This window comes from Trichoplusia ni, chromosome 7 (genome assembly GCF_003590095.1).
Source record: "Trichoplusia ni isolate ovarian cell line Hi5 chromosome 7, tn1, whole genome shotgun sequence".
NCBI classification, from domain to species: Eukaryota; Metazoa; Arthropoda; class Insecta; order Lepidoptera; family Noctuidae; genus Trichoplusia; species Trichoplusia ni.
This window is the reverse complement of record NC_039484.1, coordinates 398,346-417,017: the sequence shown is the minus strand read 5'-3', so window position 1 is coordinate 417,017 and position 18,672 is coordinate 398,346. Positions and strand designations below refer to the sequence as shown.

Genomic DNA, 18,672 nt, shown 5'->3' with positions numbered 1-18,672 from the left:
GCACGCCTTTCAAATTCCCTTACGGGTTTAGCTGGTGTCAGAGCGAGACAGCGGATATTCCCACGTGCCGCAGCCGAGGTCAGTTCGCGCGTCATCCACGCATGCGTTATGTCATTGTGTGGAAAGGGCTTTCGAACAAAGGAAATTAGTTTCACACGCTTGTAACTGAATTTGAACTTTATACTTAAGTGTAAAGGTTGAAAATTGTATGACTGTATGTTAATTCGATTCGCAGTGACCCAATTCGCGGGTTTGACGCAGATTTATGGATATGTAAGTCTACTTCAAAGGGCAATATGCAACGCTTGCATACATTTAATAGCTGTTTGTTTATTTCATATTTTTCCTTATCGTACACCTATTTGTATTGAAACTACGAATTAATTCTGTAGCTCTACCAGCGTCTCGAGAATTTTGAAGATTTTGAGTTCGAACTTATTTATTAATAAAATGACTCTTTAAAAATACTGATTAGCATTGATACTAATATTTACCTTATCATTCATCTGAAGTTCATGTCATTAACTGAATCAATTCATAATATAAAACATGGTTTTCTTGTCACCGTGATTTTTAAGTTTAGGAATCATGTGATCTGTATTTCTATGCTTCTTTACCTTTCTCTTATTATTATTCTTTAAAAGATAGTAGGATCTCACTACAAATAACATAAACAAATAAACAATAAATCAAATTTATTCAAAATGTTCATAATTATATAGTTTTTTCTTAAATAATTATTATTAAAACAATCAACTGCACTAACCTTAAGGCCAGATTAAACTTTCTGAATCTAAAAACACATTTCAATAAATAACTTGAATAATAAATGAATTTTATTCTAATGGAATGCATTTATTGAATAATTGAAATACATTTATTTTATAATTTATTATTCGTGAATAAAATTATTTAATTAATCTCATAAGGCAAGACATTTTGGTATAAATAATATCACTACATGAAAATTAAAATAAATTAGAATAAAAATTAATATTCTACGAAAATGATATGTTGTTATTCTTTGTTATTCTTGATTGGATGAAATTTACAAATTAACAAAAGGAAAAGGTTTAAATACAAAACTACTCTACTTCGTAATACTTTTACGGTAAATAATTACAATGTAACTTACAATAGTATAATTATTTATAATTATGAGAATCATTCATAAAGTATTTTCATAAAGAACAAACATTAAAACAAATTATTCCAATATATTTTAGCCTCGTCTTGAAAAAGTTCTTAAATAAAATGTATGATTTCAGTACACAGTGTTTGGATAATTATCATTCAATTATGAGTATACAAGAGGAACAATTTACAGCAAAAAAAGTATTGCTCATAATAATATAAAATATCCTGCTAAAATTGGTATTGAAACAGTAACTTTCCACAGCGCAATTTTTATAAATTTGCCCAAAAAGAGGTTAAATAATTATAATTTTCAAAGCCTCTGTACTACGAGTTCTGACAGTAGGAATATATCAATGTGAAAGCGAGACGGCGCTCTACATTGAATAGCGCTGTCTTACTTCATCAACGGCCACATTCCTACTCCAAGAACTTCGAATATTGACGGTACTTTCACAACTCGTCAAATATCAAGGCATAATAATACATTTAAGAATACAATAATAAATCTACAGCAGTTATAAGGAATGTGTATCATAATAAAATATTTGTTACTGCAAAATACCTAACAGTTGAAAATTAACAATATTTGGTCTATTTTTAATTAATGCATGTTTAATAATGATACGTTAAATTATTTAGAAATAACTTATAGGTAATAGTAATGAAAAATATTTATTTTGATACTGATTTGGCAAGTAAATGTGTAAAACTTTGGTTTTAATTTTGTTACTGTGTATTAAGTTTAGATGATTATTTTATTATTTTGTGCTGAAGATACAAGGAGCATAAATACTGTCAATTTTATTTTCGGAGTCATTTTTTGAATTAAATAATAAAGATTTCTTTCTCGCTTTACATACCTCATCAATTAAATTATTTTCGAGTAGGTAAATTATCTTCAATTTTAGCGAAAACGCTATAGCCTCTACAAAGAGTTCTTATTTATAAAATTGAGTACCTTTATCTTAAATTAATGAAATGATGCAATTTCTCAAAGAATCTAATTCAAAATGTTTTATGATTTACAACGAACATCTAGTCTACTGCACTATGACGTGTCATTCATAATAAATTGGAAAGAAGAAATATTGAGAAGTTCCTACGGAATTAATTTAGTTTTGCTAGATCTCTCTCTATAGGCAATCCTTTATTAATACACTAAATAATAAACATATTACATGTCTTATGTTACTCGTTATTAGGTAATGTATAGTATAAGACGTTTATAAACGGTTTTGAGGTTTAAAAATATATAAATTATTATTTTGAAAGAACTTAGAGCTATCAAAATAGTATTTGCTGTTCAAACTCTACCACAACTGCAATTACACAAATAAATCGATTTAAGTTACTGTCTGAAAGCAGACTAATTTGATAGAACTAAATTGTATGAATTGAATAACATGTCATCATTGGTCAGTCATGAGAGAACTGGCGCTATTCGCTACATCGCTCTACTACTGAAATTGCCTCAAATTAAAGATTTTAGAAAACGCTCTTTTTAAATTTTCTTTACGATATTTGTTCCTTTTTCCTTATAGTAGAAAGAAATATACTAAAATAAAATTAATTAATTTGTAAATAAGATTGAATGACAAGTCAAAAATGTGAGTTATAGAACTGAAATGTCAGAAGGATAAGTCACTATTTATTTCAAATCTAAGAAAGTCTAAGAACACCCACAAAACTTGATTTAGGAAAGTCTATTAAACTATTGGCGATGATTCCTTTATACAGTAACTAGTATATTTAAGTATTGCTATTAAAAACTACAATCAATAATTAACGAGAGTTTAAAAAGTTTACGACTTAACTTTCGTGAGGCAAATGCATGCAATAAATAATCATATTTTTTCTAGAAAACCTCTTTTCAGCTCAAAATACATAACACTTTAAGTTGAAGGACATTTATCAGCTTTAATTGACTTATCATCAGAAAAAAATGGACTCGATATCAACCTTAGTAACGCTCTTAATTATGAAGGACTCTATAAGATACCTTTACAATATTTCGTTTCATTAATGTCTAAAAGAATCACCGCCAAGTTTCAACACAGTTCCTGGGTAGCTCCATAAGTCTAAAGAGAGTGCAATAGGTAACGTTAGATCCTGCCGTCGTTCCTTTGCCTCGCCCGCAGGTCGCTCAGAAGACCAGCCCTCAATCTGCATTAATCATCTGGAACAAGGAATTTTACTTTTTAAGTTATTTCAAATATAACAAGGGTGACTACAGTCCTGAGCGACCTGTTTAGAAAAGGGCACAGCATTGAAAGAAAAAAATATATTTAAAAAGTGTGTATAATAATTTTGGTTTTCAAATAAATAAAAATGTCATGCATGTAGTATGTTTGCTCGTTCTTTTTTTAAATGTTTTGTAGTATTTTTGTGGTGAGACAAAACCTTTAAAGACGTCAAGTTTTAGGATTTGGAATGTAGATAAGTAATTTGATATTTTTTCCAATGATAAATCAATCGCATTTTATTTCAACCAAATTAATTAAGGCTAGATGGAAATACAAAATGTTTTTGAGTAATTCTCAAGAATCATGAAATGACTGATATGATACTGCTTACCTACTCATCGTAAGCAGTATCATATCAGTCATTAATTATGAATTTTAGATTAGGTACATAGTGGAAGTCAGGAAAGGAGAGTGCATGAACCAAATGTGTGTGTAATCATTTTCACGACTTCTCTAATTGTTTTACTTCGTTGAAATTACATTGGATTGGATTTAAACAAAATTGGATTCTGCCCTAATGACTAACTTATAAAAAATCTTAACCTATCATAATATGGGAGTGTCTATTATTGTTTTAAAAATGAAAAGTTAACGAATAAGCAAAAAAAAAAACAAACGAAAGCCAGGAAATATGCAAAGGAATGATTAAGCTGACAGCATTTAAGAGTAAAACTGAACAAAAGGATGTAAAAGATGTGTGGGCTTGGCAGGAATCCCCTTGAACCTTACCGTTTACAGCCCACCGTGAGAAACAAAGGGGTATTGAGAATGAGGAAGTCGCTAAAGTAATTGGTTTTTGACATTCATTCATCGGCAACTGGGTGTGATAAATGATCAAAATCAGCAATGTCATGTTATGAAAACTTGGGTTCATTAAAAATGAGTAAACAGTAATTTGTTGGTCATATTGTAACTTCTTTTGAAAGCACCTTTTTACTGCTTGGTCCGTGCAACTTGTATGTTAGTAAAATTGATTCATAATATAATTATTGGCAAGGTTCAACAGTTTACCTAACGTCACAACTCATACTCTCTTTGCACTCATACTCTTATAGTGTTACTACTAATAAATATTCCGATATTACTGCTAAACATTGAGTGATGATATCTTGAACATCTTTTATTGTAGTGGTAGTGACCTTGAGGTTCTATGCATGAATGGATTTGTATGAATGAGGTGCAGGTTCGATCACAACGCAGACAAAGCACTAGTGAGCTAGTGTGGTGATTATTGGTCAAACGTACCCTATACAGAAAAGGCATGTGCCCAGCAGGACGTTTATAATTATCATATTTTCTTAATAATTTCTAGACCTTACTATTAAAAGAGAAACTTAAGTCTAAATTCCTGTCTAACATCCATTCCTCCTAACCCTAACTACTAACTATGTTTCATTCGTCTAACTCCACCATCAAAGTACTCTTAATTGTGACAAATATGTTTCTACACGACGAACACATACCATAGACATTTACTACACGACTCAGTTATCCATGTCACATGTATGGTGGCCCATAAACCCGGAGAACATCGTACTATTGCATAGCGCGTACGCATGCAACGCGCACACACGCAAAAATTTAACTACTTATATAGATACACGACGGCATGGATATAAACGGTTTGACACTTGCTCAATCCGCACAGGGTTGTCTAAAGTTATTGAATTAAAAATAGAAAAGAAAAGTTACTGCAAATATATTATTGCAATAATTTTGTAGCATGCAATACATAAAATACTTCTCTAATAAATATGGGCAGATGTTTCGGTTTAGATACTTTTTTATACTTCATTTAGTTTTTTTTTGTTTAAATAAATATTATAGTAACTAAGTGTTAAATTCACACTATTGTGAGAATGTTGATAATAATCATAAATCAGTCTAACGTAATAATTACATAACGAATGTTAGAGCCATTTCCATATAGGGTTGTTAACAACACTAAATACTAACAAGAGATTAGCATTATTGAAAATCATATTTAAGCTATTTTATACCTTAAATTAAACGTATAGTATCCCTATTGAAACTTACAACTCTTATTAAAACCTAGGTCATTAAAAACTAACTCAATGTCATCTGAATTTCTAAACTGCACTCTACAAACCGTTCGCTGTTTAAATATTCACAAATTAAACATGACAAAAAAATATTTATCATTTCCCAAATCAAAATACACTTGACAACCCTAACCACACAACAAACGTGTTACCCACACACGCAAACCGCAACCGGTCGATTGACGTCAATGATGGGTGGGGAAGGGTATAAAAAAAAATTAAAACTATCAGTTTACTACGGACGGAAAACGACACAAGCCATAACAAGGCATTGTTCATGTGTACTCACGTATCGGCAATCAACTGTTATTTATTTGCTATGCGATTAATCGCAACGTTTTTGTTCGTATTGAGGTGATTTAACGCCATTCTATTGTTTGATCTCGTTCACGAACATAAATACATTCAATTGTTTATGTTTATATGAACAAGGTATCGTCATTGAGATGTTGGTATGCGTAATTATGAATTATTGCTTGTACGTCATAAATAACTTGGGTTTTAATTGAATTTGTTCAGGTTCTGCTCTCAACACCGTTATTATTTGCTGTCGCAGCTGATGTAGAGTATATCCTATCTTGGATCAAGTTAATTATACAGAAAGTTTCATTTATTGCGTTGCATATATCAAACAGATGAACAGCATTCTTTTTGTATTTATAATAAACTAGCTGTTGCCCGCGACTTCGTCTGCGTGGTTAGAAGATATAAGTTATGACTTTTTCTTCGCTCCTATTGGTCGCAGCGTGATGATATACATATAGCCTAAAACCTCCCTCGATTAATGGTATATTCAATACAAAAATAATTTTTCAATTTGAACCAGTAGTTTCTGAGATTAGCGCTTTCAAACAAACAATCAAACAAACAATTAGTATATACATAGTACATACATAGTATATACATAGTAATTAGTATATATATAGTACAATTAGTATATAGATGCCAACGATATCTTCGCTACGTTTCATCGATTTTTAATTTCTCGCGCGGAGATTTTAATATTACGATAACTCATTACCTATTAACATTTTTGGCGTAGTGTAAAGGGCAATTTTGTTCTATATTACATGCATAATATATCTAACTTATTTATTTGGATAAGGATTAATACTGTATTGTTAAAAAGAGGTTCGTAAGTAACCAATAATTTTACTGTATTAAGAAAACACATAAAAATGGTTATTGTGGGTTATCCTTGGAAGATAGACATATACCACCGCGGACTTTTTTGTAGATCTATTAAAGAGGTACAAACTCGCCATACATTGTTTTGTTGTAACTCAAAAGGTTTTGGCAGCGTTCTCGATGAAAGCTCTCGAATGGCTTAATTTTTTCCGACATGTTTAACTAATATCGCTGTAATATCGTCAGTTTACACAAAACCTAAACTTATTATACACTAAAACCTTCCTCAAGAATTGCTCTATCTATCGTTGAAAACCGCATAAAAATCCGTTCAGTACTTTTCTAGTTTATCGCGAACAGACAGACAGACAGACAGACAGACAGACGCGGCGAGGGACTTTGTTTTATAATATGTAAGGATAAGGATATATCTAATAATTAACATTGATTATACGCTTGAATACTATTCGTAGCGCGACGACATTTATTTTATTAATTATATTTTCATTTATGATTAAGATCGATATGTTTTTGTAAACAAACAAGTTTTTTGTAAATGCTATAAATGAAACGTATCTATTTATAGAGAACTAGTTAATAGTTTTTCATGTTTACAATCAGCATCTTTACTATACTCAATTTGCAATAGATGTAGGTATAGGTTCTATTTGGTTAAACAATCATAGTTTTTCTAACGCGTAACGCGCTTCTAAAAACAACAAAGTTCCACTGAAATTATCAGTCGTTAATTTATTTTAAATATAATATGTTTGTTTTTAAAGACAAAACTAGAATATTCACCTTTTTATGTAGGTATATAAATGTAAACAAAATTATTTCATAAGTATTTCTCGCACGCTTCAGTCAACAAACGCATTTACTAAAGAAACAATATTATACTTATTAAACTAAAAACTTCATGTGTAACGTGCATCATACTAGTCATCTATTACTTATCATCTAAATAGTTATTAGCTACTATATTTTTAAAAGAACAAAAACATATACAATCAACTTTTACTGAGCCAATTTTGATAATTTAAAGGTTCCAAATCTATACTAATATATAAAGCTTAAATATATAAAGAAGAGTTTATTTGTTTGTTTGAACGCGCTAATCTCAGGAACTACTGGTCCAAATTGAAAAAATCATTTTGTGTGGAATAGACCATTCATCGAGGAAGGCTTTAGGCTATAAACCATCACGCTGCGACTAATAGGAGCTAAGATACAATGGAATTTGTGAAAAAATACCGGGCAGGTATACCTAAATCATAACTTATATCTTCTACCCACGGGGACGAAGTCGCGGGCAACAGCTAGTGAAAGCTATTTCACGTTAAATGAAAAAAAGGATTAACAAAATCTTTCATCCAGTCCGCAATTATAAATTAACTAACAAAAAACGAGACGAATAGAGAACCTCTTTTTTTAAAGTGCATTGAAAAGGAAAATAAAGCGTTCTTTATCTTTTTCAGCTTTTAATAAGACTGTTGGAGTTATGGGAGGGAGATGCCGCTCTACACTACTATATGCTGTCTCACTTGCTCAAATGTAAAAGTCCTATTTTAACAGTTAGGTGGAAGTCCCCTTTCGTCTTTACAAGCATTCTGGGAATATTTAGGGATAATCATCGTTGGTATTCTAGGTAATGCAATCAATTTGAAAGCTGTAATTTGCATGTAGATTGTAGAGTTGTTAAGTTTTAAACTGATATCGAGAATATAATCAGCTAGTTTATAGATAACAGTTTTAATTTAATTTAAAATCTTATAAAGAAATGATTCAACACATCTAAACAGCAGAACAAATTTTCAAATGGAATCGAATCTTTCAACGCTCCCAGATCAAAAAGGGCTATTTTTTTCTATATTATAATAAGGTAAAGTATTGATAATCGAAGCTATAAATGATAATATGAACAGTATTGATAGGCCTTGTGTCAGATGACAGAGGACGGAATTGAAGTCACAATTTGATTTTGACCCTAATGTGTGGAGACACATTGTTGAGAGAAACACCATAATTGTACAATAACAAAAAACTTGAGATGTCCGTTATGTAGAAGTAGAAGTTTTAAATGTTTCGAGTTATATACCATTTTATGTTCATGAGGATTGGATGTTAATATTTTTTTTGAATTTACAAGTTTGAATTTCAATGAATATTCCTAATGTCAGTGTTGTATGCTAGTTAATACAGTAACTTATTTATTTATCGTTGAAACTTGAAATCTAACTATTGAAGTTTACACACGAAATTCCGAAAGTGATATAAATAATTAAATAGTTGGTGTATAATTAAAGTAAAAATTGAAAATATCGTTTAAAAATATTTTTAACACCAATTAAAAAATCACATTAATAACCATAGCAGAATAGTGGTAAAAACAATAACAAATTAGCTAAGTCAGTTGCTAACCAACCAGAGTAACTGGGTAATTGATTTGTCATAATATATTAAAGCTCTTTTTACCAGTTTTTGTAACGAAAAAATGCGATATGACAAAAAATATGATCCATTCATCGTATTTATGTAAGCGTTAAACAGTAACAACTTACGAATTGTCGCTTAACGTAGGTTAATATGCCAGTTAAAATAAACTAAAAAGCATGATTGTGTTTGAGTACATCTCGCAATTCTGAGGTTTTGCTAAAAAAAGGCAAAAAAAGAACAAAAATAATGTCTTCGATCAAATAAAATCTTGATTCTTGCTATTTGTTGTTACATCTTCAACAAAAATACATCGTCTTTCAAATTTCATCTAGCTATCACAGTTCATAAGATAAAGCCTGGTGAAAGACAAACGACAAACTGATAAACAATGGAGCTTTATTTATACTTAATTTGCAAAACCTGTTAATAAAGTTTTATATAAATACGTTCATATAAAACGTTTTATATAAAACAAAAAAAAAAACAATTTTTTCATGAGGGATTAAAATCAGCTCTAATAAGAAGGACAGTTGCAGTTGTGAAAGAGAGACGCCGCTATACGCACTGTAGAGCCTTGTCTCGCTCCTACAACTGCAAGAATATTAATATAAGCGGCAGTATTGGGCCCCCCGAGCATCCATTAATTATTCTTTAGAAAGGTCTCTCCGGACTTCAGTTTAATGCCACTCTCTATTACGTTGAAACATCACCAAAACGTGACAATATTATTAAAACTGTCACGAATTCGGTTTTATTGTCTCAAGAAGTGACATTAAAAAGTACATCACAAAAACAATATAAACATTTAGTTTGTGTCGTTCAGGTGTTTCATTTTATTATTTTTAAGTTTTCGTGGAAAATGTATTAAACGCAGCGCTTGCATTTGCCACGAAATTTTAATGATCTGACATTTATTTAGATGGGGAATGAAACAGTGATGGACCACGAGTGTTACCTTGTCAAACACCTACTGTACAATAATTAAATAGAATATGATGCATCTGATGTAGCTGTAATGAATAATACTTATAGAATTATGATAGATATTTTTTTATTTCACTATTTGAATTGTCTGAAAAATGAGTAACACCCAAGTTCATGTGTTTCGTAGGTACCCCACTGAATAATAAGAATGATTCTATATTGTAAATTTAAATCTAATAAAAACTTGACTAACTGTTTTACCGATTCTGAATGTAAAAAGACTATCAAATGAGTATAATCCAATAAAACATAATAAAAATAAGCCGCTTAGCATAATCAGTATGAAATTCCATCGTTAGAAATGAAACGACATTTAAAGCGCGCTCTCATCATAATTTCACAATGACTCCCAAAAAACTGCAGACCGAACCGGCCATATCTGGTTTACAGTTCAAACAATTGTCAATTACAACGGCTGTAACTAATATGTTCCCGGTCCAGTTACCATACACAATAACAATATAGTACAGTAGACACGTAAATGACGGATGTCGGCATCCGTTTTACATACAAATAACTAACCTACGGATTATAGCCAATAGGATATGAGGAATCAAACATCCTGACATACTGGATTTAATCTAACGGAATATCTCGTGTTACTGACATTTTGGAAGATGTTAAATGTGAAGGGCAAGGTATAGTTGAAGAGGTATTAGTTGAAAAGCAAAATATTGATGTGTAACTTGTGGTAACTGTCGTGAGGAAGATTGATTATTAAGTGATGAAACTGTTTCATGATTTAGGACTCCCGTGGGGTCCAAAACCAGTCGGGCAATCTCGATAAAGTGTTGTATTATTTGATTTTATTTATAGTATCAATGTGGGGACTGGATACATACATGTGGTATCGGATGTATTTTGTGTATCTAGAAATATTTTTCACGACACTAGCACTGAAGTCTCTTCGGAATGATACCTTATGTATATAAAATAATAAAGTAGGTATAAAAACAAAGATGACAAATAAATTTGTGGCTGCACATTGTAGCTCGCTTTAACTCTAACTTTATATTTAGAACTTGTTGTCAAAGCGGAAGAAATACATCATCTGTGAGGTTTTCCACCGTTTGTTACATGAGTTACAGTCTGGCGATGAACGGAGAAACAGTAATTGGGTTAATTTTGATCCTTTGGCTACAGAACATTAAAAATAAAAGCAACGATGACAAGGTGAAAATTAAAGGATATTGAAGTCTCAGTGAAATCCAAAGAGGATTAAGCTTAAAGCAAAGGAAAACATTATTATCAACATTCATATCATTAACTTAATCTTTAATATCTCTAGCAAGAAAGTGATTTCGAAAAGTTTTTAGCATTTTAAACTCTTTTACCAATAAATTATGGTTGTTTTCTAGTTGATCAAATGTTTCGAGATAACATCTAGAAAACTAAAAGGATGCCATTAAATGATAAGACAGAATGATTTACAATAATGTTTTTTAATTCGAAAAGTCGCTTAAAAGGCCTGTTTGTATCAACAGAATTAGCATCCGAAATAAGAAACGTCGACGCAAATGTAAATTATACAAATACTATCTGATTATTTTAATTTTTATCTCGTAAAATCTATAGATAAGGAATAAAATGATATTATTAATTGGTTTCGAATATTCAAAGAGATTTTGTTAGATAAGATCCTTACAATGTTTTAAGTGAATCGAGATTTTATCTCTAGTTTTGCATGAATAAATATTTATATTTATTATGAAATACATTAAGATTTCCTTGCTTGCTATTGGTCTAGCTACTAGCGTCTAGCACACTTGGCCTGATTTTCGTTTTCACAAATTGGTGTAGATCTCATTATTCCGTCAGATTAATTCAAGTCTGCATTTTAATATTTACTTTTACTATCGATTTTTTATCTATAAGATGTTTCAAGTCATGTAGTTAATTATGTATCTACTTTTTCTTCTCTGTTTGAGATGGGAATTAATAAGAAGGTTTTAATCGTAAGCATTCAAAGAAAATCTTATTCTATAGATATAGGGTCTTTAAATGCTGCTTCATCAAGAGATTTATGTTCATCAATTGCTTAGACCAGTATACTCATACCCTTTAAATTAATGGGACACGTCCAGCGGGTCATTACCGACCATAAACAATTTAACGACGTGACGTCAGCAAACCTTTAGTCAAATAAGGAAAACCTTTTACAGTGTGAGGTAAAATGTAAAATAAATGATGTTGCCAATGTTTGGGTTGCAGAGTTTGTTGTCAGAGGACTAAAATACTGAAGTGTCACTGGTTCGGTGTTATGATACTGGTTTCAAGTATTTAGAGAATGCTGCTAATGGTTCTATGCAAATCTCAAGCAGAAGCATCCGATTCTTAAAGTACACTATTGGTACGATTGATAGCGTCTTTATTGCAAAGCATTAAGGTTCATTTTTCCATTTTGTTGCCGATGGTCCACCCTACCTATTACTTTTATACAGTACTTGTTTCTTACGGATATCGCCTCTTGACCCTGACTGCATAAAGCCAAGCTCAACTAGATTCGGATGACCATACTTCACAGCATTGAATATGGTATTTCCATTCAACGAATAGTATTTCTATTAGCATACTCGTATATCTAATTTGAATTTCCATTTGCAGATTACTACGTTGATAATTTTAATGAACAGAATCAATAATTAAATAAATATTATATTTTATTTTTTATGTATTTAATTTCGAAAATGCCTTTTGTAGGCGTTAATTACGACTTCTTCTGCCATTCATTCATTAAATGAATTATTACGACGTTAACTCGAAGATTAAACTTAGAAAAAAAATTGTAGCTTCTGTTTTGTCAAAAGTCTTAGAAAAAATTTGACACGACATAAACAAAATACAGAGTAAACAGTAAAGATAATAGAGACTCACCTTTTTTGGCATCGTCGGGGATTCGAACTCGTCGTCCTCGCGGCTGGAGAGCGTGGAACAGGACGAGCAGGCGGAATCGGCGGAGAGCGAGCGCGAGCGCAGCCAGTCCACCTCCTCCTCCGTGGCGCCCACCGCCACCACGCCGTCCGAGTAGTCGCTCACCACTACGCTGGGCGTCCTCACGCACCGCCCGCGGATCTCACAGCCCTCGCTGCTCCTCCGCCCCAGCTCCACCACATTGGCCTCGATCAGAGTCCTCTCCCGTCTGGGCGACATCGTATCTGGCGGAGGCGTGATGTCGCGAGGATGTGAGTGTCTCCGCAAACGCGTCTCCAATTCGACGGCAGAATCGTCGCTCAAATCGCGGCTGCGGCGTCTGACGGCGGCGCGGTCGTCGTCGTCAGAGGATGAAATGTACTCTGGTGGCGAGGAGTTCCGCGGGGGTCTGAGGTACTGCATCGGGGCGGGTTCGAAGCGTCGCAGCAGTTCGGAGACGCGCGGTTGCGCCTGTCGAGGGACGCGGCCGATCGGCGGCGCGCGCGCGCCCGCACTGCCGCCGTTTCTGCGCGGCGCGTGCGCGGGCGCCGGCTCCCGCGCGAGCTCCGGCGCGACTCCTGCGCTCAGCTTCATGTAGAACAGACTGTGGCTCAGCGCTTTTTCCCGCAACACGCGCCGGAAATCTTCTGTCGCCGTCGCTTGCCGGTTGTCGACGTGCGGCATTTTTGCTGTAAATCAATAAAACAAAGCTATAAAAACAACCGAATTTTCTTGACATGACAAGTGGTGCAATCCATGAATTCCTTGACAAAACATGTAAAATCAATAGGATGAATTTTATTCAATAGTAATTAGTAATTAGTATTATTCCATTTCAAATTAAGCATTCAAGTAGGTACGTAGCTAACAGGCGAATACAAAAAGTAGATAAAAATTACTAAGTTAGACTATGACCTTATCCCATGGATAAGGTATTAAATATTTATATTTATGTAAGTATATTATGACGGCTCACCTAATTTTACGTAAACTGTTTATCAAAAACTGTTTCAATACTTGAACATTTCAGCGTTATCTGAAACAAACAATCACATAAATGTAGTTAGGATACATGGAACTTTTAACGGGAAGTTGATATCATTTGCGTCATAACGTTACGATTTAATTTCCTGATTGTTTTATTATTTAATGGTAAATTTTGTGGCATTGCCTTGAATCCCTATAGCGTGCTCCCGAATCAAACATAGTAAAGAAAATAATATAACAACGCCTATTTAATGTTATTTAATTTTTGTCTACTGTCGGAAATCACAACTACCCAAAAATGCATGAAACGTAGGTAATCCCTTTATATTTTGTCCAAGTTCCGATTGTAAACAAATGAATTCGAATAAGTTATTCATTATTCTAAGACATGCACGATCATTTGTTGACAATAAAACAAGCAGATGTTCTTCGATTCTATAAAAATTCCATCATGTATGCCGATCAATTGTTCGCATTCGAAATAGATAAAACTACACAATGTGTTACATAAATAATGGCTTGTATGACGTGCTATACTGCCTTGAGAATCGTAGGCGCAGGTCCTATTCCTAATCGCTGAGAACATGCGCAGGCGATCTTGAGATTCCTGTCAAGGCTGAGGCAGGACTGAGATGGTTTTAGACGGTGCAAGATCGATACTTTTCCATGGAAAACTTACTTTGGACACGCCTTCGACAGTCTTTGCCGTTTTGGGAGTCGGCGTTTCCACACAGCAAAGAAAGTCGTATTCCAAATTATTGACGTTCGAAGCCTGTGTCAGATTTGAACTCTGGAAAGTTTTATTAGAAATAGTTGCCTAATTGTATTAGTATCTTGTGAACCCTCGTAAAATTTTTGAAGAAGTGGGATTTGCTGGCTTAAAGTCCATTCTCTTTACCAGGCGCCCGAGATTTTCCCAGTAATAAACTACTACAGCAAAACCTGGTTTTGCCCGGGAAAATTCCCATGGCTTTTCTCCAGCATCTGGAAGGCAGACAATACAGCTAAACCATCACAGTGTTTCCCTTTATGAAACCCATCTGCTAGAATCGTCTTAGTAGACTACGAAACAAAATCTGGTATAACCCATATTTACTCAGCTCATGTTATTGAGAATAGTTCGAGATAACAACAAAAGCCATTCTGAGTAAACATAGCTATAATACTAATAATGGTAATTTTTATGATACTATTATTGTCAGTCCTTTGTTTACTAACAGGTATTACAACACGCTTTTATTACGACTTTAACAAGAAAGAGTGACATAACAATACCTATTACACATCCGTTGTTCCTATTGATTTTGATTTCAAACATCAATACGTAAAAGAACAAATATCATAGACCAGGAAGGCCCATTATAGACTAATTTTGAAATAAGATTGCAGTTGTAGACTTTTTTGAGACTGTCTCACAGTTAGCTTGGGCGGTTACTTTGACTGCTCCACAAGACCTTTTTGACGAGAGTTTGCGGGCCTCTATAATGAACAAAATTAAAGCTAGCTACTTTAGTGAGGTTTCCTAAAATTTGGGCCTCAACTAAGTGCGTTTCTAACAATTTTGTAAAGGGAAAACAGCAAAAAGGTCGCATCATCATCATTAACAATAAGTTCGGATAGAAGTTTATTGTTACCACTAATGATAAGCTTCTTATTAACAAAGATTACCTTTTATTGCTCATTCTAATTGAATTACTTGCTCAAATTTCTTGACAATATTGAGTAAAACAAACGAACGCTCTGAGCTGCTCTTTACAACACATAACGCCTTTATTTTACCAAATAGCAATAACGCAGCTATCGGTCAGTGAAAGTGTTTTATTATCGAAGACTACTTGAATACCAATAGCAAGCTTACAAACTACGACATATCTACTTTTACCTGATCGCGGCGTGGTTTAACAGAATTGTGTGATAGGCTTTTCACCAATATTTTACACTTTTCTTTAGAATGTTTTTTTTTTATAGAATTTAGAAAATCTATTTAAAAATAACATAAAAACTTGACTAAAAGTTTATCAATATGCATTAATGCTGAAAGTTCATAACCATGTCCTATGGTATTCATAAATTGAAATTTATTTGATCAAAAGAGGTTATTGGTTTCTAATTATTAATCCGCACCTTTGTCATTGCACTCTGTAACATCTTTCTCGTGTCACGGTGTACAAAATTGAACTCCTACGAAACGGCTCGACGGATTCCCATGAAAGATGTAGGTACTTAGATATTGGGTAGATCTGAGAATAGGACAAAATCAATTTTTCATAGACCTATTTTTTTTGCCTACGCCTATGGAAAAACAACGTTTTCTGGGACAGCTTGTAATATTATAGATAGCTAACAGGTACCATTTTTCAATTTCTAACACCAATGAGAAATCTTCTTTTGTTTTTACCTACTCATAAATACCTATAAAGGAACAATGATTGGTAATCAGAGTAGAGATACCAGTTTTTATATATTTTTCTTCGCAGCCTGTTGACAGGTAATTGGCGGCATTCTCATCGCTAATTGAGATTGTTATCGGTAAGTGAGAAGCGAAAGATTCTGTCATTGATTTAGATTACTTGGAAAATATTTGCTTCCTTATAAGTTACTAACATGTATTTGAAAGGAAGATTTTTAATTATCAATACGCAATATACGATTTTTTAAAGGTTATCGTAATTTTGTTAGTTTAAATGTACATCAAACCTACGAATAGAGAAGGACATTTCTGAGACTGTAACCTGCATAGTATTATGTACACGAAGATTATAATTATTAAGTCATAAGTATAGTGTAAGTTATATCCGAAAATATTTCTTTGTGCATGTGACTTGAATTTTTGTACACATATTAGTGCGACACGAGCACAAATATTAAATTCCTTAGTGCACGTGTAGATTTCTACAGAAATCAAAAAATCTAAATCAAAAATTCTAAATTCCGAGACTATTTAATCGAGATAGAGCCTTGATCATTGGCTGGATTACCATATGCCTATCACGCACAATTATCATTAAAAATAATGCAGCATCATCGTGATACAAAGGTACTGGACAACTAGGAAAACAACCAAAATTAATACAATTCTATGAATAACTAACATTGTTCCAATATCATTTCTAGGGTATCAAATTGTGTTATCCTTAAGTAAATATTTTGTCACTTACAATAGTAAACAAAAATGCTAATTAATCGCTAATTATTCAATACTTACCTATTTAATTTGACAATAGTACAAAGTGTACACGTGTATAACATTTTTGGCTTGGTGACCGTGAATCTCAATGCGCAGTTCATAATTTTGAATTACTTTAGACAGTCAAAATGGGTATAATAAAATTATATCTCCAAGAATGTTAAATATACTTTGTATTGTCACGCTTATACGCGTAAACACTTCTTTTGTGAAATCACGAGCTGACGTGTAAAAACCAAATAATGTAACTAAAATCCAGCCCTATTTTGCTGTGTAATATAACATTGTTACCAATGCACTAAACATTCAGGGCTACGTACAAGGGCAACGTCTAAAAAAACCTGAAAAAGCCCAAAACGGTGTCCATTATATTTAACATACCGCAAAATAAACGAAAATCAACAAATTAAATTGGAAAGTTTAAAAAAACATGATTATATCCTACAGACTTATAGCCTACCATTGTTCAAATGTCTAAGGCAACCAACCTTTCAAATCTTCTCTTAGCATTTAACGCAAACGTAAAAATCCGTTATAAAATTGAACTTAAAAATTCCACTAACAAAATATTCCATTATCCGCCAGTTATCTTGCATACATAATAATATCAGCAGTATTGTCATGTGAGCTGCGTACGCGCAGGCTATTTACTGAATTTACTTTAATCTATGGAAGAGCACGTGGACAGAAAATTTTAGTTGCAAATTGTTCTTAAATGTATCTAACATCTGGCCTGTTGGTCCAGTTTAAGCCCCTTACTGCTATACAGGATAGCAGGACTGCTATATAGATAGTTTAGAAATAAAGCTTTTGTTTACTATTCATTACACAAGCTTCGCTTAGCTCTGAAACTATATAGCGTTGTGTGAAACTTATTAAATATTATACTATTTACTAAACCATTTTCAGTAGTTACACTTCTTGCTTCATTACAGAGTTTCATTCATATGATTGGTCTTATCTCACTTCTTCCATGAAAATAAAATCTCTATTATGTTCTTTTAGTAGCGGGTAATAAACTTAATTTGATCGGAGACTTTTGTCTATTTTGAATTCATAGCCATCGCATTCTTTACTTTAGCGGCTTTCGACCAACAGTGGAATATTACATACTGATGTTATTTGCCGACTTTGCCACCTGTTTTACCCAACCATTTTAGCTTTAAATGGATAATACTGATAGTACTTAGAAACGTGAGCTCAGCTAAAATTATCCAATCAACATTCTGCTCAGAAACTAACTAAACTTGACTCACTATAGTTGGTACTTCTTTATTTTTCCACTAGATGTTACGCGGCTTTGTCCTCGTGGTTATGAAGATATAAGTAACGAATTTCGTCAATTTAGTATTTTTTGTAAAGTATTCCGCTTCTGCACCGCTTCTTCAATAAATGGGCTATATAAGAATGAAAGAAATTGTCATATCGAACCCTTAGCTCTTGAACGAACAAAGTCTTCAGCTTTACATATAATATTAGTATCGATTTGAAAGATCATATTATTTTTATCAAATAACTAAAAAATATTATCGAAGTCACTTGCGGGGAAATCAAAATGTCATCAACTCGTTCCTTTAAAATTGTCAAATTAACATTT

General features: G+C 32.8%; 1 protein-coding gene across 1 annotated transcript in view; it reads right to left on the bottom strand.

Annotated features, from left to right (window-relative positions):
* Nucleotides 1–1,131: 1,131 nt before the first annotated feature.
* LOC113495963 overlaps nucleotides 1,132–18,672 on the bottom strand; it is a 39,598-nt gene continuing 22,057 nt past the window's right edge. Inside the window, exons 2-4 of the mRNA XM_026874971.1 lie at nucleotides 13,878–13,937; nucleotides 12,866–13,590; nucleotides 1,132–3,313 (exon numbers count right to left, since the gene is read on the bottom strand). Coding sequence (XP_026730772.1) covers nucleotides 3,296–3,313; nucleotides 12,866–13,585 — 738 coding nt within the window. The 5' untranslated portion in view covers nucleotides 13,586–13,590; nucleotides 13,878–13,937 and the 3' untranslated portion in view covers nucleotides 1,132–3,295. The remainder of the gene's footprint in view (nucleotides 3,314–12,865; nucleotides 13,591–13,877; nucleotides 13,938–18,672) is intronic.